A 27,708-nucleotide genomic window follows, 5' to 3' on the forward strand; every position below is an offset into this window, starting at 1 on the left:
CAATTAAAACGTGTTCGTACGCTTATTAATGTCTTTGTAGGATTATCGCTTCTCGGCCTTTTGGCTAAGATCAAGTGTAATGTCTTTGTAGGATTTCATCCTGTGAATCATTTGCTTGTCCAGCAATAAGGAAATGGCTTTTTGTGTCTGCGTTTTGATGATGGAATTCCCCGTGGGCTTCAGAATGTGGTGCCTGCCTTTCAGATGATTTCCTTGGGACCGAGTCCCCGGGGCTTGCTGCTTCATGACCAGCATCTCGGGCCCCTGTCAGCTCTGGCCTGTCCTCCCTGGGGTGATGACCCTGACGGGAGCCGTCTGTCCTTGACGTACTGAGTTCACTGGTAGTGAGAGCCCAACCTCTGTTTTACAAACGAGCATGCTCCAAGCAGTGGCTGATGGGCGGTTGGAATTCACTGTGGCTCTGGCCTCTGGTTCCTGTAAATTGAGGTGTGGGAGGATTCGTCCTCCCTGGGTCCTCTGGTTTACAGAATGCGGGGATGTCTGGGTTTCTCCTGTCCTCCTCATCCCTGCACTGGTTCCACGGGACTGGCTGGACACAGCGTCACTGGTTCCCAGCACAGCTGACACCGCTTCCAGGAACCTTCTCACCATCCCCGGGGCAGAGGTGGCCTTCAGGGCATGCGTGCTTCTCTCCTGTCTCCTCTGCAGCTTCCTTTTAGTCCAGTGGTGTTTCAGGTGTCTTGCTCTTACTGGAGCTCCTTAAGGACAGAGCCTGTGTCTCAGTCATCCCCAATCCCCAGCTAACCCCAGCTCATGTTCCTGATTGGCCCTGGGACACTAGCAGAATGTGACTTGGTTCTGTTCACTAGTGCTGTATAGAGTCAGATTCCTGGAGCTGGTGTGAGAGTGGGAGGTTGGAATCCTCATGGGCAGGGGCTACGTTGTGTCAGGCTCTGAGCTTGGCATTTTCCATGTGAAAGGAGACAAGGGTTCCAGGAGAAATGGCCTATATTTGCTGGGGTATAGGGGCGGGCCACACACCACTGAGCTTTAGAAGCCTGCTGGGTTAGGAATCAGCACGCAGCCTGGATCAATGAAAATAAAGGAGACAAGAAGATACTAGGAAAGTTTGTGCTTTAAGGCAGGTGTTTACGGTTTGATTTTTATTGAGTGAGTAGAAATGTTGGCGTAGCTTAAAACAAAATCTGAAATAATTCACTATCCATGGAAACTGCTGGAAAGGAGTTATCTTAAATTCACATAGATTAAAGAAAGCATAGCCGGGTGTGGTGGCTCACGCCCATAATCCCAGCACTTTGGGAGGCTGAGGCGGGCAGATCACCTGAGGTTGGGAGTTCGAGACCAGCCTGACCAACATGGAGAAACCCTGTCTACTAAAAATGCAAAATTAGCCGAGTGTGGTGGTGGGCGCCTATAATCCCAGCTACTCGGGCGGCTGAGGCAGGAGAATCCTTTGAACCTGGGAGGCGGAGGTTGCGGTGAGCCGAGATTGCACCATTGCGCTCCAGCCTGGGCAACTAGAGCAAAACTGCATCTCAAAAAAAAAAAAAAAGATTAAAGAAAGCATCAATTAAAGAAATGAGATAGCATGGGAAGGGAAAGACTTATTAAGGAGCAAAGTTCTCAGTCCTAGCTGCACAATAGGATTATCTGGCAAACTTAAAAATTAATATACGCATTCTGCCCTCAGAGATTGATTTTCATTGGTTTGGGGTGAAACCTGGGCCTCAGGATGCTTGAAAACTCCCTGGGTGATTCTAGCACGCAGCAGGGTTCAGAGCCACCAGTAGAAAGAATGGACTTTCTATTCAGACTTCAGCCCAAATATAGGCACTTTACTGCATGACCTTAGGCAAGGTTCTGTCTCTGAATTTTCTCTTCTTCAAGACAAGCCCCATGAGGATGGGGACCTACATTTCCGGTCATCAGGAACTATATTCTCAGTACATGGCATAGTACCTAGAACATAGTTGGTTCTCAATATGTATTCGTTGAATGAAAAAAATGACATGGATGAATAAAGTTGGGATTAAATGAGAGGAGATGCTTGTGCCTATATAATTAACAGACTGCTCTTAGTGTTACTTATTTATTTATTTTACTTGTATTATTATTATGTTTGAGACGGAGCCTCACTTTGTCGCCCAGGCTGGAGTGCAGTGGTGCAGTCTTGGCCAACTGTAACCTCCGCTTCCCGGGTTCAAGCAGTTCTCCTGAGTAGCTGGGATTAGAGGTGCAGGCCACCAGGCCCAGCTAATTTTTGTATTTTTTTTAGTAGAGACGGGGTTTCATCATGTTGGTCAGTCTGGTCTTGAACTCCTAACCTTGTGATCCACCCACCTCGGCCTTCCAAAGTGCTGGGATTACAGGCGTGAACCACCGCATCCGGTCCCTTAGTGTTATTTATTAATAAGCACAGTTAACAGACATAAACCCTGATGGTAACTGACTGATGATATCTCCATTCTACAGATGGAAAAACTGAGGCTAGAGAGGTTCATTTCTTGCGTAAAGTCAGGCAGCTTGTTAAGAAGCTGGGATTTGAGCTCCTGACCTGCCTGAGTCTAAATCCCATGTATACCCCTCCCACCTTAGATCAGATCTTACTCCTGAAGATTTCTAATATGGAACGAACATAGTAACGTCATTCCTTCCCTGAAATGTGATCCCTAGACCCCTCATAATTTGTGATACTTACAAACTTATTGCTAACTCTTCCTCTCCTCTTTTCCTTACTATCAGGTGGAGATTAAGAATAAATTAGTATTTTTCTTAGTACTGTTTTGTACTAAGTTACATGGGCATTTCTGCTCTGCCGTCTCTCTCTCTCTCCTTGTAAAAATCTAAGCTAGGCCGGCGCGGTGGCTCACGCCTGTAATCCCAGCACTTTGGGAGGCCGAGGCGGGCAGATCACTTGAGTTCAGGAGTTCAAGACCAGCCTGGCCAACATGGTGAGACCCCGTCGCTACTAAAAATAAAAAAATTAGGGTGGGCGCGGTGGCTCAAGCCTGTAATCCCAGCACTTTGGGAGGCCAAGGCGGGTGGATCACGAGGTCAGGAGATCAAGACCATCCTGACTAACACGGTGAAACCCCGTCTCTACTAAAAATACAAAAAAACTAGCTGGGTGGGGTGGTGGGCACCTGTAGTCCCAGCTACTTGGGAGGCTAAGGCAGGAGAATGGCATGAACACAGGATGCGGAGCTTGCAGTGAGCCGAGATCGTGCCACTGCACTCCAGCCTGGGCGACAGAGCAAGACTCTGTCTCAAAAAAAAAAAAAAAAAAAAAATTAGCTGCCCCTGGTGGCGGATGCCTGTAATCCCACCTACTTGGGAGGCTGAGGCAGGAGAATCGCTTGAACCCGGGAGGCGGAGGTTGTAGTGAGCTGAGATTGCGCCACGGCACTCCCGCCTGGGCAGCAGAGTGAGACTCCGTCTCAAAAAAAAAAAAAAAAAGAAATCTAAGCTGATGTTAGAGAGTGGATCCCTGTTTAGATTTCCCCTGCTGTATTTAATATTAGAGAGTGTTTGAAGGAGATTTCAAGGAGAGTATGACTTCAGGGAGAACACTAGATCTTGCTTTGGACTCAGTGACTTATCAGTGGAGACGTACGTGGCAGAGTCATTTCAGGGTTAGTTAATGAATACCTTTTAATGTAGTTCTATCTGGCAGGTTTTATGTCAGACCTTGGGGATACAAAGACCAAGTAGGAAGCCCGCCTGCCCTACAAATGCAGTGGGAGGTGAGGTGCAAATAACAAAAATGCAATACTCCCAGCTCTCTGTCACAGATAAATGTGGACGTGCTTTGGGAGCACAGAGGAGGGACTGCGTGGGGAGGGGGGGCACATGAGCCCAGGAAGGCTGCACGGGAGAGTGGTTTGAGCTGAGTTAGCATGTATTGAAATTTTATGTAAAGGAGAGCAAAGCCTGCAGATCTTAAGTACATGAAGTGAACACACTCGCATGTCTGCCACCTCGATCAGTACAGAGACTATGACTAGAACCCCCAGAAGTCTCCTCCGGGTTCCTTCCCTGTCAGCATTTCGCTCCCCACGGGTAACCACTGTTCTGACTCTGTCACCGCACATGAGCTCTGCCTTCTTTTTTGAACTTTAGGTAAATGGACTCATCCATTATGCCCTCTCATGTCTGGCTTTCTTTGCTCAATACTGGCGGACTCACCCTGGGAGGTTTGCATAGCAGTAGCATCTATTTCGTGTTGTCTGGTTTTCGGCTGTATGGGTATCCCACTCTTTGTTCTCCTGTGTGTGGAGGTTTGATTTGTTCAGGGTCCGATGGTTACAGATAATGCTCATCATGGTGTTCTCACGGATGTCACTGGCGTGTGCATGCCTGGGGTGGGACAGGTGGGTCTCCTGTGGGTCCCACTTGCGGTGTGTGGTGATGCCAGCTGCTCTTGATCCTTCCAAAAGGTGATATTGTCAGTTTATTTTTCTTTTTGTCATTCCAGTGACAAGGTAGGGGTATCTTGGTTTTTTTTTTTTTTTTTGAGATGGAGTCTGTCACTCAGGCTGGAGTGCAGTAGTGAGATCTCAGCTCACTGCAACCTCCGCCTCCCGGATTCAAGCGATTCTTCTGCCTCAGCCTCCCAAGTAGCTGGGATTACAGGCGTGAGCCACCACGCCTGGCTAATTTTTGTATTTTTAGTAGAGATGGGGTTTCACCATGTTGGCCATCTTCTGGCCGGGCGTGATGGCTCACACCTGTAATCCTGCACTTTGGGAGGCTGAGGCGGGTGGATCACCTGGCCAACATGGTGAAACCCCGTCTCTACTAAAAATACAAAAAATTAGCCGGGTGTGGTGGCACACGCCTGTAATCCAAGCTATTCGGGAGGCTGAGGCAGGAAAATCACTTGAACCTGGGAGGTGGTGGTTGCAGTAAGCTGAGATCTTGCCACTGCACTCCAGCCAGGGCAACAGAGCGAGAATCTGTTTCAAAAAAAAAAAAGAGTGGACACGGTGGCTCACGCCTGTAATACCAGCACTTTGGGAGGGAGCCCTTCTATTTCGTTCTGGAAGGTTGTCTTGGCTAGTCTTGGTCTTTTTCATTTCTATATAGATTTTAGAATCAGTTTGGCAGATTGTACAAAGAAATTTGCAAGGGTTTGGTTTGGGATTGCGTTGAATTTATAGATCAGTGTTTATTACATGAAGACTTCTAATTCATGGCCGGGCACGGTGGCTCACGCCTATAATCCCAGCACTTTGGGAAGCCGAGGCAGGTGTATCACCTAAGGTCAGGAGTTGGAGACCAGCCTGGCCAACATGGCAAAACTCCATCTCTATTAAAAATACAGAAATTAGCCGGGCGTGGTAGCAGGCGCCTGTAATCCCAGCTACTTGGGAGACTGAGGGAGGAGAATCGCTTGAACTCACGAGGCAGAGCTTGCAGTGAGCTGAGATCGCGCCACTGCACTCCAACCTGGGCAACAGAACAAGACTCCATCTCAAAAAAAAAAAAATTTGAATCCTTGAACCTCTGTTTAGGTTTTCTTGCATTTCTCCACATTTCGTAGTTTGTTTTTGTTTTTTTTAATGTAAAGATCTTATGTTTCTTTCATTAAATTTATTCCTAGATACCGTTTGGGATGGTTTTACAAATGTCAAGAAATGGAGATTTGACTCGTTGGGTAGTGTTTGTTGTAAATGCAGTGAATTTTTTTTATTTTTTATTTTACTTTAAGTTCTGGGATACATGTGCAGAACATGCAGGTTTGTTCCATAGGTATACATGTGTCGTGGTTGTTTGCTGCACCCATCAACCTGTTACCTAGGTTTCAAGCCCCGCATGCATTAGGCATTTGTCCTAATGCTCCCTCTGCCTGTGCTCCCCACCTCCAACAGGCCCTGTTGTGTGATGTTCCCTCCCTGTGTCCGTGTGTACTCATTGTTCAACTCCCCCTTATGAGTGAGAACATACGGTGTTTGGTTTTCTGTTCCCGTGTTAGTTTGCTAAGAATGATGGCTTCCAGCTTCATCCATGTCCCTGCAAAGGATATGAACTCATTATTTTTTATGGCTGATGCAGTGAGTTTTTGTGTATAGGCCTTGCTAACTTCGGTTACTAATTCTAATAGCTTATCCATAGTTCATTTGGATCCTCTGTAGAAAATCGTCCTGTCTGTGAATGAGTTTCTTTCTTTCAACTCTTACACCTTTCATTTTGTTTTCTTGTCTTATTGTGTGGCCAGGCTCTCCCATTTAGTGCTGAATTGAAGTGGGGCTGGCAGAAATCCTAGTCTGGGTCTTGGTCTCTGGGAAAGCTTTCATTATTTCCTTGTTAAGTGTGATGTTTGCCATAGGATACCTTTTATCAGATACCTTACTCTTTATTAGATACCTTTATTAGATTAAGGAAGTTTCCTTTTGGTCCTAGTAAAGGTGTTTTAAAAAAATTATGACTGTTGTATTTTATTAAATGCTTTTTTCCTGCATCTATTGATACTTATGTTTTCTCCTTTACATGGTAAATAACGTTGTATTTTTCTAATGTAAAATTAACTTCGCACTCTTAGAATAATCCCAACTTGTTCATAATATATTATACTTTACATTTATCATTGATTTGATTTGCATATTTTGTTTGGGACTTTACTGTCTATATTTATAAGGGTATGGGCTGTAATTTTCCTTTTGGTTTTGATACCAAATTATGCTGGCCTTATAAAATGGGTTGGGAGAGTTCTACTTTCTGTTTTCTCAGAGAGTTTCTATAAGATTTTTCTCTGGTGATTACGTGAACCTACCAGTGTGTTAAAACTCATAGAACTGAGTGAGTGGGCGCAGTGGCTCATGCCTGGAATCCCAGCACTTTGGGAGACCAAGGCGGGCGGATCAGCTGAGGTCTGGAGTTTGAGACCAGCCTGGCCAACATAGTGAAACACTCTGTCTCTACTAAAAATACAAAAATTAGCGGCACGTAGTGGCAGGCACCTATAATCCCAGCTACTCAGGAGGCTGAGGCAGGAGAATCGCTTGAACCTAAGAGATGGAGGTTGCAGTGAGCTAGGATGGCACCATTGCACTCCAGCCTGGGCGGCAGAGCAAGACTCCATCTCAAAAAAAATGAACAACAACAACAACAACATAAAAAACCCTCATAGAACGGTATTCAAAAAAGTCCTTTTTATTGTATATGAATTGAAACATAATAATAGCTGGGTGTGGTAGCCTGCAATCCCAGCTACTCCAGAGGCTGATGGGGGAGGATTGCTTGAGCCCAGGAATTCGAGCCCAGCCTGACAGCAACATAGTGAGACCCCATTTTCATTAACAACAAAAAAGTTAAAAAGATAATAAAACACTTTCACAGGGGAATTTAAAAAAAAGTGTTCATGTACTCACCTACACCCCCTCCCTCACAAACTTTGTCAGATGATCCTCAGAGGGACATCAGAAAGTCCTTGTTGAATAAGTCTGTTTCTTATGATTAAATGATGCCAATAAATATATTTGTCGAATGATCTAATACATTTCCCCAGGGGGTAGAATGGGGGAGGAGAGGGCTAGTGAAAGGTCTGTTCTCTGAGTGTGTGTATTTCTTCCTTAATGTTTGGAAGACTTCACCAGTAAGGCCATTTGACCTGGAGTTTTCTTTGTGAGTTTCTAAATTATTGACTTAATTTTGTTGTTGTTGTTGTTGAGGTATAATATATAAAATGTGACTGTTGAGGGTTGAGGAAGGATTTGGAGAGGCGTGGGAACATGAGGCTGAAGGGTCTGTATTTGGGAAAGAGACTGGCGATGAGGTGGCAGGGCTGGGAAGGCTTTGGCTGATAGGCTGTCGTGGTTATGCCCCTTTGTGGAGTGACTGCTCTGGGCCCCACCCGTAGCTGATGTGCTAGACCAGATGTGGTTTGAAACTCCTTGGGTAGTGGGAACCGATGAGAGGTGTTAAGTAGGACAGCCGGAATCGCCTTTCTAAGTGCATGCAGCCGTTCAGAACAGTGGTTCTCAGATCCAGGTGTGCATCAGAGCCACTGCAGGGCTCTTTGAACCAGAGATTGCTGGATCCCACCCGGGGTTTATGGTTCCATAGGTCTGGGTGGGCTCAAGAATTTGTGTTTCTAGCCAGCGCCCAGGCGATGCCGCTGCTGGTCCAGATTCCCCACTTGAGAACCACAGAGTTTGATAGTATTCATTAATTGGCCCCCTCCCCAAATCAAATGTTGGCTGCCCTGGGGCAGGGATTTTGTCAGTTTCATCAAACCCTCTGGTCCCCTGGGCCAGGCACAGACTAGGTGCTCAGGACTACTCTCTGCCAGGCCAGCTCCTGTACTTGATTGTCCAGGGTTTTTTTAATTGCAAAAGTAATATGTGCTTGTTTGATTTTTTAAAACACATCTGTGAAATAAAAGTAAAATTCCCTTTTCTGCTCCTCACCCTGTGCCTCTCAGCAGACTTCTTTGGTGCCTTTGCATACATACAAACACACAGACAGGTGTTTTCTTTTTTAAGGGATGATGGAGCTGACTGTTAAAGGACGCTGGCTGGGGCTTGAGGAGGATGATTCTACAGGGGCTAGTTGACATAACTGAATAGCGTTGGCTCCACGGGGAACCACCCCATCGTGCATGCTTGTGGTTTAGATCAGTTTTTTTTTTTTTTTGAGATGGAGTCTCACTGTGTCGCCCAGGCTGGAGTGCAGTGGTGTGATCTTGGCTCACTGCAATCTCTGCCTCCTGGGTGATTCTCCTGCCTAAGCCTCCTGAGTACCTAGGATTACAGGCACCCACCGTCACGCCCAGCTAACTTTTTTTTCTTTTTTTTTTTTTTTTTTCTGAGACAGAGTCTCACTCTGTTGCCCAGGCTGGAATACAGTGGTGCAATCTCGGCTCACTGCACCCTCTGCCTTCTGGGTTCAGGCAGTTCTCTGCCTCAGCCTCCTGAGTAGCTGGGATTACAGGCACCTACCACCATGCCCAGCTAATTTTTGTTTTTTTAGTAGAGACGGGGTTTCACCATCTTGGCCAGGCTAATCTTGAACTCCTGACCTCGTGTTCCACCCACCTCGGCCTCCCAAAGTGCTGGGATTACAGGTGTGAGCCACTACACCCAGCCATTAGAATAGATCAGTTTTGGGGCACACGAGGTTGTTAGTTAGCTCTGGGTTTTCGTTTTTGTCTTCAACAGCATTTGAAGTGAGTGAGGGGGAATCCAGAGCGATGGTTCTAGTGTAGGTATTTGGATGAATTTCACGGTTCTGTGCTTGTGACTCAACGGCAGACCTGGCTGCTGCTTCACAAGTTACAGTGTCTGGCACACTGCAGACGTTCAGGAAGCGCTGTGTGCTTGGCGCTTTTCCAGGTCCGAGGTGCTGGTGGGTTTTGTGCCTGGTAGCCTGCCCTGCCATGGCATGTGGTGCGGAGCCGTGTCCCAGGCCCGAGAACCCGTCACTCAGGCTTTGCTTCCCAGACTTTGCGCTCACTCCTCCCTCCCTGTGACTGGGGAGGCCCTCCCTGCTGCCCCCGCCTTTCCGCAGGCCTGCTGGGTCCAGCTTGCCTTCACCTCGAAGATGCGAGGGGCGGGGCTCCGAGTGCACCCATGGTGTTTCCCCGGGACTGTGGCTCTGGAGTGCCAGGAATGCGGCACGGGGAGAGTCCGTGCTTCTGCGGCCAGCCCCTCGGAGCTGCGAGGTCACAGTAGACATGATGGCCATCTCCCCTCCGCTCCTGTTCATGGACAGGTTTGTGGCTGATTTCTTGCCTTTCTTGCTGTTGGAACTGGAGACTTAACTGGAAGCAGGGTCTTTCCCGTCTATATAGCTTTTATAGCATGCGACCCTCGGCCTTAGTTGGGCTGAAGTGTTTCTGTGGGTCTCCCCCGGTGTGAAATGGAGGTGATCCTTTCTATCTGGGCAGCATCTCTGAGTGCCCCAGCTCCCTGGGCCAGTGTTTGTGCTCATATGTATCTCATGCCCACTGCACTTCCTTGACTTGGATATTCTGTTTTTAAGGACTAACTTTTTTTTGAGACGAAGTCTGGTTCTGTCACCCAGGCTGGAGTGCAGTGGCACGATCTTGGCTCACTGCAGCCTCCGCCTCCCAGGTTCACTCAATTCTCCTGCCTCAGCCTCCCGAGTAGCTGGGACTACAAACGTGTGCCACTACGCCCAGCTAATTTTTGTATTTTTCTTTAGCAGAGATGGGGTTTTGCCATGTTGGCCAGGTTGGTCTTGAACTCCTGGCCTCAAGTGATCCACCCGCCTTGGCCTCCCAAAGTGCTGGGATTACAGACGTGAGCGGCCGTGCCCGGCCAGGATTAACTTTTTAGCATCAGATGCTACTTGAGTAGCATTTTCTGAAAGAAGAGTGGCTCCAAGTATTTCCAGCTCTTGGGTACTTTGGATTGTGTGTGGAACTAGGAATTTTGAGCACAGTGATTGATCATGGTAATAGAACCTCACTTTCTTTCTTCATGTTTCCTGTGGAGGAGGTAGGATTTTCTTACATAGGAGGTTTGCTTTGAAGGAGGCTGTGTTGTTTTTCATGTCTCTGTGACAGTTCAGAGGGCTGGCCCTTTTCCCTTGCATTTTCTTTCTTTTTTTTTTTTTTTTTTTTTGAAACAGAGTCTCGCTCTGTCGCCCAGGCTGGAGTGCAGTGGCGCGATCTCAGCTCACTGCAAGCTCCGCCTCCCAGGTTCACGCCATTCTCCTGCCTCAGCCTCTCCGAGTAGCTGGGACTACAGGCGCCCGCCACCACGCCCGGCTAATTTTTTGTATTTTTAGTAGGGACGGGGTTTCACCGTGGTCTCGATCTCCTGACCTCGTGATCCGCCCGCCTCAGCCTCCCAGAGTACTGGGATTATAAGCGTGAGCCACCGCGCCTGGACTTGCCTTGCATTTTCAAAGGAGAGTCAGAGGACTCTGTGAATATGTGTGGCGATGTCAGTTTCTGGGGAGTGGAGATCTGGAAAGTATACCTCGGAAGTGGGATTTAGAGGAAGGATTTAGGTTTTGCCTTCTCTACCCTTGGTGAATAACAGGATTGCTATGTCCCTTCAAGAAGAAGCGTCTTAGCCTCGCTGGGCCTCGGTGTCCTGTCCGTACGGTGGCGGCTGTAATACCTTTCTTGTAGGGTTATGGGAGGAGGATGTAAAACATAGGTAAAGTGCCTGGTGCAGCACTAGGCAGGCGCCTGATAGTGCCCTGCACCAGGTAACTATGATTCAGAAAGTGGTGGCAAAGATGCCCTCCTGAGTCAGGCAGTCTCCGTGGGAGCCAAGTGCTGCATGGCTCAGCTGGCTTCCGATTGCTTTGGAATCGGAAGTTGCCAGCAGTTTCTGTTAATGAGACAAAGGACGGAAAGAGCAAGAAGCCCTGAGTAACTGCTGAAGCGCAAACAGGCGTTGAAGCGTATGGTATCTTGAGGGAGGGGACTTTGGGTTTATTTCTTAAGACTTGAGAGGCTTTGAGAAAGCCCTGATGAGTGTCCGTGGCTTGTGGAACCTGCCCCACCGGGTCAGGGAGGATTGCGTCCTGCCTCTCCAGCTGTCCTCTGCCTTCAGGGACAGGTAGCAGCCTCGGACACGTGAGTCCGAGTCGTAGCTCTGTGTTGCTTAGGTAGACGAGTCTGGGCCCATCTCCCCAGCCTCCTGCCTTCCTCTTGGTTAAGTGCAATAATAATTCTCATGTAATCTTTATAAAAATTAATTGAAAAAAGCTTTCATTCAATAATCTGAGTGTTTCACTCAGTGCCAGGAGCTGTCGCAGGCACTAGAGACAGAGCAGTAATTAGAAGAGGTGGTACCCACTTCCATGAGCTTTATATTCTGCTGAAGGAGACAGATCCTAGCCCCCCGACTGGTACTTTGTTTTCATAATAAAGTTTTTTTTTTCAAAGAGAATTCCCCAAACTGTGAAAGCTTCAAGGCCCTCCAAACCTAGATGTGCCCCTGCGAACAGATGATGCAAGTGCTGAAGTAGCAGGTGTGGTGGAGTGTGGCAGAGTGGAGGGGATTGTACAGGACACACCACCCCTGGCCAGAGGCCCCTGAGCAGCTCTGGCTCACTGTGGCCAGATCTTCTATTCCAAGAGAAGCTGGAAACCCAGGTTTTTCTGTTTAAAAATGTTGAACAAATCAAACTGAAGAACACGGCGTAGACAGAAAACACAGGCTACCAATACGTCATCCCCGCTGATGACTCCTGCACACGTGCCTACACAGACCTGCCATTGAGCGCCTAGAGTGTGTGGAATGACTGATACGCCTGGTCCCCCTTCACTGTCACCTGGCCCTAGGAGGAAGTTGGCATGATCTCTAATTGCAGATGAAAGGAGGCCCAGGGACCAGCGTTGCTTGCCCGGGGCTGCTTCTCTGTGGAAGGGCAAGGCTGGCATAGCCGCTGGTCAGTCTCCTCAAAGCCTCTTGTGCCTCACTTCTCAGCCAATGCAGGTGACACGAGGTTACCTCCCACCTTGTGGCTTTCTAGATGCAGATAGGTGCCTAAGCTGCCTGTGTGGGGAAGGAGCACTGGGTCTGTGGCCGGGCTTAGGTGTGGGGGCCATCTCACAAGGAGGGCCGCAGTTCCTCACCGCTCTATTTGCTGGAAGCGAACAAAGGTGGCCCCGGGAGTGGGATGGACAGCCAGTAAGCTGCTTCCGGCTACTTGGCTGTCTTTGCCTTTTTACCATCGATTGGTGTCTCCTCCACCACACCCCACAGCTTTGCCTTTCTTAGGAAAAGTCTGGGAGTGGAGCAGGAGCATGGTTGCACCGTGCTGGGAGCCACATCGCTTGCTGCGTGCTCGTCTTGAGGGTGGCGCCGGCCAGCCATTCTTCATTTGTACTGGGAGGAAAGTGGAGAAACTTGTGGCCTGCACTGGGAAACTAGACTCCATGTGTCCACCGGTACTTGCCTGGGGAGGCCTGGAAGGGCCTGAGTTGGAGTCCCAGATGGGTGACCTTGAGAACCGACCTCATGTCTAGGCTATTTTCCTTGGAACACTATCACCAATCTCACGTTTAAGCAGTGGGTGATGTTTACAGTAAATTCCATGGGAGCAGGCGCTCCATGCCTGGAACAGTGTCTGACTTAGAGTCAACATACATTTGAACAAGTAAATATTTAGGTCAAGAAATACCTGGACAGATGGAGGTGAAAGTTGCTGGCATGGTACAGCGTCTCTTTGCTCTGTAAAGGTGTTTTGTTTCTGTGTTCTGAAGCTGTGGGCACACTTCCTCTCCTTTATCCGTGCAGCGCTCACCTCTTGCTTTTGCCTACTGGTCTCCTCTGGTCTTGCCAGGAGAGGAATTTGGGCTGGTGATTGGGCACTTCTTGCTATATTCCTGGGAAGAGAATGTGTCTTTTAGGTTTTATCTTAGAAAGTTAGAGGGAGAAGGCCAAGGTGAGAGGATGGCTTGAGCCCAGGAGTTCGAGACCAGCCTGGGCCACATGGTGAGACCCTGTCTCTACAAAAATTAGCCAAGTGTAGTGGGATAAGCCTGTAGTTCCAGCTGCTTGAGAGGCTTGAGGTGGGAGGACTGCTTGAGCCCAGGAGGTTGAGGCTACAGTGAGCTGTGTTCACACCACTGCACTCCAGCCTGGGTGACAGAGTGAGATTCTCAAAAAAAAAAAAAAAAAAAGGGGTGCTGGCTTTTTTTTATGGGCTGTTTTTATCATCCCCTTGTTGGGATATCCCAACCCTCTTGGGGATGTTAAGCCCACAGTGCTGCCTAGAAATATAACTCAGCCCTTTAGCCTGGGCCAGGCTCACCCTGCTCCTAGATTCTCAGCTCCCCAGGGATGGCACTGCTTACTGTGCTGTGTCCCACTCAGCAGCTGAACACAGCACCAGGTGCGGGTCAGGGGTGAGTCAAGTCGCTGTCCAGATGACTGCTCCAGGTGGCCAGCCCACGGTTAGAGCCGGAGTCTGCAGTTGCCTGGCCAGCCACCTTTCCAACAGCCTCACCTGCTTCATACTGGGGATCGAGGGGGTTATATCCCTTGAGCATCCTGACTTCAGTGAGTCTAGGAGGTGGGTGATAGAGTAAGGGTGATACAGGTGATCCCCACCTACACACACACACACACACACACACACACACACACAGATATTACTGAACAATCTTTTTATGCTTTATTTATTTTTTGAGACAGAGTCTCGCCGTGTCACCCAGGCTGGAGTTCAGGGGCTCACTCAACTTGTTGCAGCTTCTAACTCCTGGGCTCAAGCGATTCCCCCCACTTCAGCCTCCCAAGTAACTGAGACCATAGGTGTGCACCACCACGCCTGGCTTATTTTTATTTTAAATGTGTTGTAGACATGAAGTCTTACTGTGTTGCCCAGGCTCTTCTCAAACTCCTGGCCTCAAGTGATCCACCCACCTTGTCCTCCCAAAGTACGGGGATTATAGGTGTGAGCCACTGGGCCTGGCTTGAACAGTCTTCTTAATGCCCTTCCCTGGAATGCTCTCACCCTTCAGTCTTCTTTCTCTCACCCTCCAAAGCTGCACACTCCTCTTGGTTCTCAAGGTGTCCCTACCCCTGTCCCATTGGCCAGCTTATTGGTCAGCTTCTTGAGGATGGTAGCCTTATTAACTTACCTGTTTGTTTTATAGTCTTAAGAGTGTGTGTCACTGAATGGAATATGCAGGGTGCCAGTCCCCGCAGCAGGTGCTGGGTGCTTTCCTGGCTATTTTTTTTTTATCATATTTAATCCTGAGAGGTAGAAATGAGGCTCAGAAGCAGTGCCTGCCAAGAGGTAAAGTCGAGGGCAGACACAGCTCTGCCTGCTTCTCTGAAGCCCTTGGTCCCCGCTGGGCCTTCCCCTGGCCTGGTGTGAAGGCTGTGGTCCTCCTCCAGGCTCACAGCCGGCTCCTGCTGTTTTCAGCAGGGCCCCCGCCTCTGGGAAGCACAGTGTGGGCAGGGGTTCATGCAGAGCTGCTGAGTGAGTGGGAACAAGGGGGGATCACGGGCTCAGCGCTCCATGCAGCCCCTTCTCTGGAACCCTCTCAGGATCTGTTTTTGAGGCATGGTAGGCATGACGACTGTACTTAGGCTGTGGAATAAACATTTTCATGTCTCTGCCAAAGGCCTTGTGTTTTGGTACCAGCGGCGCATCACTGAATACTTGCATTTCTTCTTGGCCCTTTGCTTGCTGTCACTTCCTACCTAATGCAACAGGAGTGGCCCGATCTTGCCAAGTTGTATTGCTGGAAGTGCAGAAAAATCCTATACTTTTTTGGGGTGTGATGAAGTCTTACTGATTTGAAGGATGAGGTCGGAGTGGTACAAAGCATTTCATTTTCTAATGGCAGAAATACCTAGTTTTGCAGTGGCTTTTAAATTTTTTATGAACTTTTTTCCATCAGCAACATGTTTGCATGGCTCAGAAATCAAAAAGTACAGGACAGTATATGGGTGAAAAGTTGGCTTTCTACCCTGTGCCTTTTTTTTTTTTTTGACACAGAGTCTGGCTCTGTCACCCAGGCTGGAGTGCAATGGTGCGATCTCAGCTCACTGCAACCTCCGCCTCCCGGGCTCAAGCGATCTTCTTCCCACCTTAGTCTACCAAGTATCTGGGACTACAGATGCACATCACCACGCCTGGCTATTTTTTTTTTTTTGTATTTTTTGTAGAGACAAGGTTTTGCTATGCTGCCCAGGCTGGTCTCAAACTCCTGAGCTCAAGTGATCCACCCACTCCTGCCTCCCAAAATGGGATAACAGGTGTGAGCAACCGTGCCTGGCCTACCCCGTGCCTTTTCCTACCCAATATCCTGCTCCAGAAGCAATGAATATAAGCAGTTTTTGTGTTCTTCCAGAGAATCTGCACCTGTACGGGCAAATGCAGATGCAGGTGTTACATGGCATGCCTTGTATGATTATGTACCTTGCTTTTTTCCCTTCAAAAAAATGCCTGTTGGCCTCCTGAAAGCTGCCTGTGAGTGTATCAGGAACTCTTGGGTTGTTTCCAGACTTTATCTGACATTAAAAAATAATAATATATTTTATGTCAGCCAGCATCTTTCAGCATGATGAGCTGCACCTTTGGCATGTCCAGTGGCTCCCGTATGGGACAGCACAGGCCCCAACCTGTTGTCAGAAGGTGAGGGGTGTTGGAGCCTCCAGGCGGTTTGCTGTTTTCAGCCCCGCTGCCTCTCTTCAGATGTTGCCTTTCCAGCCTAATCGGGTGCACGGCACAGGCCTGTGAAAGACCCTGGTAACAGTGCGGAGGAGGCTGAGAGAGGCCAGAATCGGTGTCCAACGTGTACCTGAATACTCTTGTTGGGAATGGGGCTTCTGAAGGTCCGTTTTGTCCCAGTTAAACGTGTGAGCTGTGGACCTCGCTCCTAATTATCAGGACGCCGTGTCCTGGGGTCTGGCACTCCACACTGGACCTGGGAGCTCTGCCTTCACAGAAAAATGGACATGGCATTATTTTTAACATGACTTTGTTGGTGTCCCCTGTCTTTTCCCCATTACTTTGCAAGTCATTGGAGAAACGCCCCAGGGAAGCACTGGGCCCTTTTCCCTGTGCAAAAGTGCTGCTGCCTCTCTCTGGCTTACAGGCAGGCTCTTCCCATGGCCAGGTGTGGCCTGATCCCTGACAGCCCCCAGTGTGTTTCCCAGGCTCTGCCACATGGCTTTAAAACAACACTGAGCGGCCGTTGTGGACAAATCCTGGTGGGGCCAGCACCTTTCAGGGCACCTTTTGATGGTTACTACCCATTCTTGTCAACTGTGGCCCCCCAAATCTCTCTGTGCCATGGAGGAGCCGAGCTGGCCCTGCCAAAGAGTAAGGAAGAGTTTCTCTGCAGTGCCCACTCCACGAGGAGCTGAGCCTGATGGTGGGGCTGCTTGTGTATGGCCAGGCTGAACCCTCTCATTTAATCCCGAGTCTCCTCTTGGGGGCACTTACGGGCAGAGGGAGCAGCCTGTGTGGTAGGCCTGAGGTAGGCGATTGGAGCCACGACGCCATTGCCACAAAAACAGGTGCAAGTCCTTGGCGGGATTTGTGGCAGGGCTGGCGTGGTCCACTTGTGCTTACAGAAGATGGCCCTGGTAGAGAGCATTGCTGGGGTCTGGGGCTCGGTGTGGAGCTGTACCTGTGGGGTGCCTGAAGGAGGGGCGAGGCAGGCACACCTGGTGCATGACTGGCATCTTGTCTGTGGGGTGTGTGCAGCCGAAAAAAGGCAGGAGGACAAGGAGGCTGGGCAGTGGGGAGCCCTGGTGTTAACCTGGAAGACTGGAGGGTTTAGAGCACATACGACTCCTGTTTCTGTTGTTCAGTGTCTGAATGAATGCGGCCGAGGGCTGTTGAGAGAGCGTCTTGCTCTGGCCTCCTGACTGCAGAGGTGCGTCTGAGCCAAGGCTGATCGATGGGGCTTTTAACATGAGATATCAGCCTTTTAAAAGAAGAAATGGTTCTCTTCTCATCTTTGCGGACGTTCTCAGGTCTCCTCTCCCATCTGCCGCAGGAGGAGGGATCTCAGTGGGCACCTGGACGAAGGGGCTAGGTAGGAGGTGAGATATGCCAGCACCCAGGTGCTGTGCAGGTACGGATGGTGGCGGGAGAGGCACCACACCCATGTGCTGGCATGTGTGCGTATCGGGGTAGTGGGGCAGGACTCATGAGCTAGAGTCCTGGGCTCTCAGTGAACCCCGCTGCGACAGTGCGGGTGACACTGACCGTGTGTGGGTTGGAGGCAGGGCACCTACAGATATCGATTGTTTACTTGCCGTGCCCTTGATGGTGGGGTTGAGGCAGCTGCAGGTGAGTCTCACCAGGGTTAATGGGTGCTTTGTGTCTGCATAGCAGCTGAGACAGCTTGGAGGCCAACAGCTGCTTGTCCTTAATGCTGCTAGTAGAGTGAGTGCCTTTTCTCTATGGGACAAAGGAGTTTCTTCTTCCCACTGAAGGGCCCTTTATTGGGGATGCAAAACAAAAGGAGTCCAGCGTTCTCTGGCGCAGGGTTGGTAAATGGCCCTCACCCCCTACTGGCCACCTCCCAGCTCTCAGCCACCTTGGGAGGTTGTGGTGGTCTGCCACTCCTCGCCTGCTCTCTCCCAGCCCCCCACCACCCATTACCCCTTCTTCCCAGGGGGACTCCTTCCTGTTGAGGGGTTACCTCTGTTGAGTTCTCAGTCTCGGGTCTTGATTCGTCTGGGTTGCACTCCCCTTATCTTACCCCTGTGCCTTGCATGTCAGTCCCGCCTCCTCATCACCCTACACTTGCCTCCCATGCACACACACACGATGGGCTGCTCCATTTGCCAGTAGACACGTGTGTAGCACCTACTGCATGCTGCGTAGATCCTGCGGATGCAGAGGTGACTCTACCCTGCCCTCTGGGAGACCCCACCGAAGGTGAAGGCATGTGGAGAGGAGAGGGGAGGGGATGGAGTCCATCCCATAGGCACAGAATGAAGGGAATGCCCTTCGCTCTGGAAACAGAAGCAGGGGAGCCCAGGCCCGGGCAGCTGGTCCGGGAGGGCTCTGCAGAATGCCCCGAGGGCAAGTGCCAGGACTTCCAATGCGGGGTGTGGGACAGGTGCATTTGAAATAGTGAAAAGAGGAAGCTTGGAGCCAGCAGCCTCTCCGTTCTGTCTCCTGTGAGTGTCAGAGATGGTGGCTATGGCCACTGTGTGCTCAGCATCTGAAGGCCAAAGGGTGGGCTGACTTACCGGGCCACACAGCCCATGAAGCAGCAGCTGAGGGACTGCTAGACTCTGGAGCAGCAGCACCAGTGTGGGCTCCCTGTCGGGCAAACAGCACAGGTGTTGAAGGGACAGAGCAGATGGGCTCTGCAGTGCCTGGGCTCGCCCCTGCCCAGCTGTGTTCTCTCACTGCACCTGACCTGAGAGTGATGTTTGGTCATGTGACTGGTAGGTGCAGATCCTTGAGCTCCCCCTTGGCCTCCTGGGCCCAGCCACAGCTACACCAGGGCCCCCGATGGCTCACCCCACCAGAAAGGAAGACGTCCTTTCAGCCCAGACCCCAGGCTACAGCACCTTTTCACTTGTAGTGACTTGTTTTGGGGTCGCACTTCAGCCTCTTACCCACAAAAAAAATATCAACATGCTTTTTATGAGCTTTTCAAAAGTCATGGCCTATCATGTGAGCCTAAGCTCTTACGTTAAAAATAATCATGCAACTTTGATTTTTTTTGAGACTGAGTCTCACTCTGTCACCCAGGCTTGGAGTGCAGTGGTGTGATCTCGGCTCACTGCAATCTCTGCCTCCCAGGTTCAAGCGATTCTTCATGCCTCAGCCTCCTGAGTAGCTGGGGTTACAGGCATGTGCTACCACGCCCAGCTAATTTTTGTATTTTTAATAGAGACGAGTTTCGCCGTGTTGCCCATGTGGTCTCGCACTCCTGGGCTCAGGCGATCCACCCGCCTCGGCCTCCCAAAGTGCTGGGATTACAGGTATGAGCCACCATGCCCAGTCACAACTTTGATTTTTGACATTAATTTTTATCTGCACTACCTTTGTACAGACTAATATAGTGTTAGCTGAGACCTGAAAAACCAAGGTTTCTGTTCCTCTTAGTCGTCTTCCTGCCAGCCCCTGTTTCAGTGAATAACACTCCAGCTTGTGCTCAACCTTCCAGACCACGAATCTGGGAGCCGTTCACCCAGACTTCTCCTTTCTGCACATCCCCACACTCCGCGGCTTCTGTGCAATTCTCCCGTCCATTCCTTAGACCCTCTGCAGCTCCTGTCCCTCCAGAGTAAAGAAGCCTATCCCGGATCCTGGTGCCTTCCCCTTCCTGACTGCAGTTTCCCAGAGACAGACAACGCCTCTTCAGCAAAATGTATACCCTTAGTGAACCCAAGTTCTGGATGCCAGGTTCTTAGTATCTTGTACTACCTGAAGTTTTAACCTGGTTTAATTGCATAAGTCCTTCACTGATGGCGAAATTTTAGATGCTAAATGGATTGGATCTCAGACAGTTCAAAGTTCATTTTCTTTTTCTTTCTTTTTTTGAAACAAGGTCTTGCTCTGTCGCCCAGGCTGGAGTGCAGTGGCGAGATCATAGTGAAAGTCCATTTCTTATAAATAGAAATTACCTTGGGCTATGAAACTATTTCCAAAATGATTATAACCACAACAGAAAAGGAAGGAAACAGTGAAACTATTTGTTTCTTTTTTTGGGGGAAGTTTCTGTAACTTTATTTTGATAAAATTTCAAATTTACTAAAAACTGCAGAAAAACCCCGGAACTCGATTATATTCTTTACCAGATTTATGAACTGTGTGCATTTGGCTCTGTTGGTTCTAATTCTCTTTACATGTGATAGTATATATGCATATTTTTTCCTGTGCCATTAGAAGAGTAAGTTTGAGATACCATATCTGTTTACCCTTAAATATATCAGCATATTTCCTAAGAACAAGGGCATTCCCTTATGTAACCACAGAACAGTTGTCAAAATGAGGTCCCTTAGCATTAATCCAGTGTTGTTGTCAAACCCACAGTCTGTAATCATACTTCATCAATTGTCCTAATAATCTTTTTTTTTTGAGGTAGAGTCTCACTCTGTCGCCCCCAGGCTGGAGTGCAATGGTGAGATCTTGGCTCACTACAACCTCCGCCTCCTGGGTTCACGCAATTCTCCTGCCTCAGCCTGTAGCTGGGATTACAGGCATGAGCCACTGCGCCTGGCCCTCTTTCATGTCCTTTTAATCTGAAACAGTTCCTCAGCCTTTCTTTGTTTTCATGACATTAACATTTTGAGAGCTTATAGGTCCATTATTGTATAGATTGTCTCAGTCTGGGTGTGTCTGCTTCTCTTCATGATTGGATTCAGGTCATGCATTCTTGGGCATCAGCGCCATCGACTTGGTGTGTCATTCCCTGTGCATCAGATCAGGTTCCTGTGTCATTGTCCTGGCTTTTTAAAAAATAGAGACAAGTGTCTTGCTCTCTCGCTCAGACTGGTGGTGTAATCATAGCTCACTGTAACCTTGAACTCCTGGGTTCCAATTATATCACCTTAGCCTCCCCAGTAGCTAGGGCTGCTGATACATGCCACTGTACCTGGCTAATTTAAAAAGATTATGTGTAGAGACAGAGTCTCACTACCTTGCTCAGGTGGGTCTCAAACTCTTGGCCTCAAGCCATCCTTCTGCCTTGGCCTCCCAAAGTGCTGAGATTATAGGTGTGAGCCACCACTCCTGGCTGGTGATGTTAGCTTTGATCACTTGGCTGAGGTGGTGTCCCTCAGGTTTGTCTGGCATAAGATTATTTTGCTTCATGTAATTAATAAGGAATTTGTAGGAGACACTTTCAAACTGTGTAAAAATCCATTCCTCATTCAGCTTTCCCCACTGGTGTAAGCATCCGTTGATCATGTCTTAGCTCCATTGATCTCTCCTTACTAGGTGGCTTCCCAAGAGCTTTCCTCCTCCTCCATTAATTTCTATGTTTGTTTATTTGTACCTATATGGGCTAGTGGATTTCTCTTTTATTCAATGAGTTATAATCCATTGTTCTCATTATTTGGATGATTAAATTGTTCCAGATTGAGTCAGTGGGAGCCTGTTCAGGCTGGCCACTGTTTCTTTTAGACACGTCCCAGTATTTCTTTGAGAACTTTCTTTCTAGTCCAGCAAGATGCTGTAGGCTCATCTTGTACTTCCTAGTAAGTCCTGGAAGCCATTTGTCTTTAATGAATGCATTGATACAGTGCATTCCAAACATATTTTATTTTGTATGAATGCTACCAGTCGGGATTTATTTGTGTTATTTGGAACTTTTGTTTACATGTTCTTTGGAGAGAAGACCTTGTGACCATCTCATGAGTAACTTTCTTTTTATGATATGTGAATACTCATTATAAATAGATAATACAGATCTACCTTGTACATCATTTAAGCTAGAGGTTACATACTAAAGCAGCTATTACTCTTAAACACTAATTGTGTACTTGAAATTTTAATTTGTATAACAACCTTGTAGAACATGGGGCAGTGTGCCCTTGTTAAACGTAGGAAACTGAGGCTCAGAGAGGTTAATATACTGGTCCAGTGTCATGTGGCTAATGAATGGTTGAGCCAGAGTTTCAATTCAGTTTAGTCTGACTTCAAAGCTTTTTCTGATACCCTTTGTTTGATATGACACATTTTCTTACTCTAAATTATAGAATTAGTTGAATAACAAAAAGGTTTTTTGTTTGTGTGTTTGTTTTTGAGATGGAGTCTTGCTCTGTTGCCCAGGCTGGAGTGCAGTGGCGCGATCTCGGCTCACTGCAAGCTCTGCCTCCCAGGTTCATGTCATTCTCCTGCCTCAGCCTCCTGAGTAGCTGGGACTACAGGCGCCCGCCACCACGCCCGGCTAATTTTTTGTATTTTTAGTAGAGACGGGGTTTCACCATGTTAACCAGGATGGTCTCCATCTCCTGACCTCGTGATCTGCCCGCCTCGGCCTCCCAAAGTGCTGGGATTACAGGCGTGAGCCACTGCGCCTGGCCAACAGAAAGTTTATTTCTGGCTTAAGGTCTTTCTCCTGCCTCATAATTCTGTGTCTGTATGAAAATCAAGTCTGAAGAATTAAAGTATGTGGTTCTCAGAGGAAAGTTGACTTGTTTTTATTAGAGTGGTTCTGCTGTTCTGGTGTTTCTTGAATTACCCAGCAATGCCCTAACCTTGTTATTTTCTTCCTATAGGAACTTGCTTGCTAGAAAACAAAGTGCAAGGCTTGACAAACACAGTGACTTGGGATGGAAGTTATTTGGGAAAGCGCCACTCCGAGAGAATGCCCAGAAGGATTCAAAGAGAATACAGAAGGTACACGAGATATGAAATCACAGAAATAGGCTGTTGGATGTGTTTAGCATATATTCATGAACCTTGCAAAAATGACCATATTGAGTCTGAAACTGGAAATCGCTTTGTATTATCTGCATGCCACGTTCTTCAGATTTAAGTCTATAGTCAGAATGTGGATGAATTTAACCTTCATTTCTTACAGCTTGTAACATGCACATAGGAAAGTCCATTTGACAGAGGTCGGCTTTAGGTGTTTATAACGGTATTTAGACAGAGCTGGGCTCTAGATGTTTATAACTGTATTTAATCAGTTTTAATAATAGTTGCAAATGTGTTTATCATCCAATTTGTATTGTTTGATATTAAAGCTTTCTCCTGTGGGTTTCTTGGAGCTCACATCCTTCCTGTGCTACTCTGGGACAGGAAGGCGAGGGCCGTCATTCCCCAGCTCTGCTGGGATGCCTCTCCCTTGCTCACTCCGAGGTTGCCTGCTTTCGGGGTGGGGATGGGGCTCATGCCAGGCCTGCATGTCCTCACCACTGGGCTGCCTCGCTTCTTACGGTGGGCGAGATGCCACTGCTGGAGGCTTGCTTGTGCACGGACACAGTAAGTCCACGGCCCAGGTAGCCGTGACCGTCACTGCCTGCAGCTTCTCTTAGGCTGTGAGTCTCAGCCGGCTCGGCATCCTAAGAGTCTGCTGTCTGCCCCCAGTGTCGTGACATTGCCCCCAGCACCCTTGCTCCTCCAACCTCAGTTTTATATTCATTGACATTTGCCCAGTAAACACTCTTGTGGCTCCACTAAGCTCCAGGCCTCATGCTTGGCACCGGAGTTGGAAGGGACACAGTACCCACGCCCAACAGTGTCCCTGTGGAAATGATTCCAGGGCAGGTGCAGGAGGAGTGGGGTGGCACAGACAATTGAGGTTAAAGGTGTGACGGGAAATTAATTGCTATGGGGATCACATACTGAGTGATTACTGTGTGCTAGTTCTAACTGACTCAGCACTCGTGTTTCTAGTTCATTTAAAACTCATAACAACCTTGTGAAGAAGATAGTATTATTCAACTCAGTTTACCAAAGAAGCACTGAGACACAGAGGCTGCGTGACTTGATGTGCAGGGTCACATTGCTAGTAAGTAGCACAGCTGGAAACCGGCCCCAGGCAGTGGGGTGCCAGGACCCCTTTTGCAGGCAGGGCCAGGCAGGTAGTGGGGACAGCATGAGCTAAGGACAATGTGCAGCTGAGCCCAGGAGGCTGACTGCCAGGAGGAGGCTGGCCATGGGGCCTGTGTGCTGCGCCCGGTAGCCTGCCTCCAACCCCAAGACTTTGCAGAGCCTCTGAGTGTTTTACTTAGGTAAGGAGTGATGGCATCACCCTGGCAAGAATGTGGCTCTTGGACCAGCCCAGGCAGGAGAAAGTGGGGTCTGGCCCAGTGCTGTGTTGTGGGGTTACAGAGGATACCCCTTGAAGTGCTAAATGGATGGGATTGACTTGCTGGGTGACCTGTTAGGTGTGGGGGGTGAGGTGGGAGTGCAGCGTTGAGGCTTCTGGGCAACAAAGTGGGTTTCCACATGCCACATTCTTCATGCGTTGGCAAGTTAAATTTGATTTGAGTGTTGTCTGCCGTTCTCTGCTGTAATCATCTGGACCCAGGGGACTCACTAAGTAAATCAGTGTTGGAATTCATTTTTGTTGATTGTTACATTTTGAATTTGAATCACTTATTGTGTAGGCTTATTAAAATAGCATACAATTAAAGTATGATGAGTTTGTATGCAAAGCTCAGCTATAAATTTCTTAGGAAATTAAATAACCAAGCTGTTATAAAGTTTTTAAAGAAATCACTTTAAAAAAGCAACAGTTACATTAAAAAGAAATAGATCTTCCCATGGCACTTAATATCACTTACATCATGTTTGAACTTGTTTGTCTTTTTAAGACCCTGTTTTTTTTGCGGGGGGGGATGGAGTCTCGCTCTGCTGCCCAGGCTGGAGTGCAGTGGTGTGATCTTGGCTCACTGCACGCCTCGCCTCCTGGGTTCACGTCATTCTCCTGCCTCAGCCTCCCCAGTAGCTGGGACTACAGGTGCCCATCACCACGCCTGGCTAACTTTTTGCATTTTTAGTAGAGACGGGGTTTCACCATGTTAGCCAGGATGGTCTCGATCTCCTGACCTCGTGATCCGCCCACCTTGGCCTCCCAAAGTGCTGGGATTACAGGTGTGAGCCACCGCGCCTGGCCCGACCCTGTTTTTTTTAAGGGGAGCATGGATTATGTTCTTGACCTTAGAGGATTTTTTTTTTCTGTGAACTGAAATGACTAGGCCAGCTCATTATGTGGTAGGTAACACAATATTGCCAAGAGGAGGACCATCTGCTTCCGTCATCAATAATAAAGAATGTAACTTACCTGCACAAGTCATTCAATCCTGCCCGGGACCTGCTTGCTTGTCTCTGGCCCTCTCATCGCTCATCTCCCAACTCAAGGGACTTGGTGAAGCCTCGGAGGGGCTCAGGGTCAGGGACTCAGCACTGTGGGGAGGCCTCTGGGCTGCCGGCTGGGGCTGGCTGCTGTCATAGGCATCGGCTCACACAGCCTGCACTTGAGAGAGGCAGGCGCTGGGGCCGTGACAGCCTAGACTTGTGATCCAGGATGGTGACAATAACTCCCCTTAGAGTCGAAGCCTAGAGAAGGTGTTGAGGAAATTCCTTTTCCTTCTCTGGAATTTTTCTTATTACTTGAGAGAGCAGCATCACGTGGTGACATAAGAACATAGACTTTGGAGTTAGACTACCTGGGTTTGTATCCCAGCTCTGCTACAGTTTGGTTGTGTGACTTTGGGCAAGTTATTTAACCTTTCTGAACCTCATTTTCCTCTACAGTATGGAGAACAGTAGCACCTGCCTCCACGGTGGTGAGGATTAAATGGGTGAATACACACACGCACTCAGAATAGTAGTGAACGTAGAAAGTGTTTGCTGTTACGGTTCTTTCTTATGACAAGTCAACCTTGAGCAACAGGAAATGGAACAACAGAACACAGTGCGAGATAATGAGCCTGAGCTCTTCAGTGTATTCTTCATCTGCTTGGCCAACAAGTACTGAGCCATGTTGAGGCCAGGCCTTGTGCTGGGCACTGGGAGCCCAAGAGCAGTTGGGTTGACCTACCTCAAGGAGCCTGTGGTTGAGCTGGGGTCAGGTGTGCGCACTGGCCAGGAGCTTTGGACCTGCCTCAAGGAGCCTGTGGTTGAGCTGGGGTCAGGTGTGCGCACTGGCCAGGAGCTTTGGACTTGCAGGCTTGGGTTTGGTTTCTGGCTTCACCACTTTTTGTCTCTACTGAGCCAATGACTACTTCTCAGTTTCCTCATCTGCTAGACAGGCATTATGATATCTACTTGCTTAATTGTTCTAAACTAAGGGATAATGCGCATGTGGTGTATTTTTGCCCAGGGTTGAACACAGTGAGTCGCCCAGCGTTATTTAGTCAAGGAATGAATGTCTTGACTTTTAATCAATAGGTCCGATTTGTGGTGTTGGTCCCATATGTGGTTTGCCCAGGACATTTGCCCAGTACATCGGATTTTATTCTAACTGGGCTGAATCATTCTTTTGGCTTGGGCCTTGTATATTACTATTTTGGGGAAATATTGAAATGTTAACTTTTAGTTATCTTTTCAAATTGCATAAAAATTTTGAAAATTAAGTCATATTTTTTATTAACCTTGATGGTAGTTTGAGAGAGAATTTCTTAATAGGGGAAACAAAAATGACCACGGGTAGGAGAATAACAATACAACAGTGGCTGTCAAGGTGCAGTCCCCGGAGTAGTCACATCAGCATCACCCGGGCATTTGCTAGAAATACACGTTCTCGGGCCTTACTCCAGACACATCAAAACAAGTTCTGGGGCTGGGGCCCAACAAGTTTTGTTTTAACAGAAGCTACAGGTCATTCTAATGCATGCTAAAATTTAAGAACTATCGGTATTCAGGAAGAGAATGTCAGCTATTGGAAGGAAAATAGCCATCTTTGCCACAGCAGGTTAAATAAAGGGGCCAAAGCCCACCGGCCAGGCAAATTCCAGTAACTGCTGGTGAACCGGAGAAGTTCCTGTGGATAAAGATGGGAGCATGTATTTGGAGAGAGCTGCCTTCAGGCCTCTGGTTGCTGGCTTTGTATGGGCTGGGCTCTGGCCAGGGCAGCATGGATGGTGACACTGCCTCGGAAGTGCAGCCTTTGCCTTGTGAGTAAAGGGAAACCTTCTTTCTTGGATTCCATGGCCCTTTTGTTTGTTTCACAGATTTGAGCCTCTGAGTAGATCCGTCCTGAGATTACAGTGAAGGACAAGACTTCTGTGGCCCTTGCCTTCGTTGGAATTTACCATGGGTCAAGGAAAAGACAGATTTAAACAAGTAACTCTACATATAATTACAGTTGTGATCATTGTTGTGAAGAATTGCGGTGATAAGCAAATTCTTATCTCTGAGGTCACCTGTTTCAAGTGACTGTCAGCCGCCGGCCACCAAATGCAAGCGTCTGTTCTCAGCCCTTGTCTTCCTTGGCCATCAGCAGCATTACCCCGGCTCCTTGAGTGACTTTCTTGCCTCGGCTTCCAGGCCGCCTGTTCGCCAACCTTTTCGGTTTCCTTTGCTAGGTCCCTCATCTTCCCCATCCTCTAAATGTTAGAGTGCCTGGAAGGCCCTTCCCTGTCCACCGTCACCCTCTAGGGCAAGCTTGTCCAACCCGCCTTATTTTTTTGTTGTTCTGCTTTGTTGAGGCTTTTAGCAGCCTGAAGCCATGGTTTTTGGTTTCTGTCTCTAGAAGTGGAAAAGAGGGATGAGGAAGGGCTTTACTGGCCCAATCAGAAACAGAAACTAAGAACCCATGACTGTATTCTCTCCCTTGGACACCCCTGGGGCATCTCAGCTGGACTCAAAGCTTTATAGGTCAGGCTGTCACCCTGTCTCCAGTTGGGACCT

At 48.5% G+C, this 27,708-nt stretch overlaps 1 protein-coding gene across 2 annotated transcripts in view; it reads left to right on the top strand.

Annotated features, from left to right (window-relative positions):
• Positions 1–27,708, top strand: part of TBC1D14 (TBC1 domain family member 14) — a 122,197-nt gene that overhangs the window by 34,629 nt on the left and 59,860 nt on the right. For both annotated transcript variants that reach the window (XM_058430138.1, XM_058430137.1), the window contains exon 3: positions 22,623–22,743. In XM_058430138.1, coding sequence (XP_058286121.1) covers positions 22,623–22,743 — 121 coding nt within the window. The remainder of the gene's footprint in view (positions 1–22,622; positions 22,744–27,708) is intronic.

The sequence above is a fragment of the Hylobates moloch genome, unplaced genomic scaffold (assembly GCF_009828535.3).
Source record: "Hylobates moloch isolate HMO894 unplaced genomic scaffold, HMol_V3 SCAFFOLD_17, whole genome shotgun sequence".
Taxonomy (NCBI): Eukaryota; Metazoa; Chordata; class Mammalia; order Primates; family Hylobatidae; genus Hylobates; species Hylobates moloch.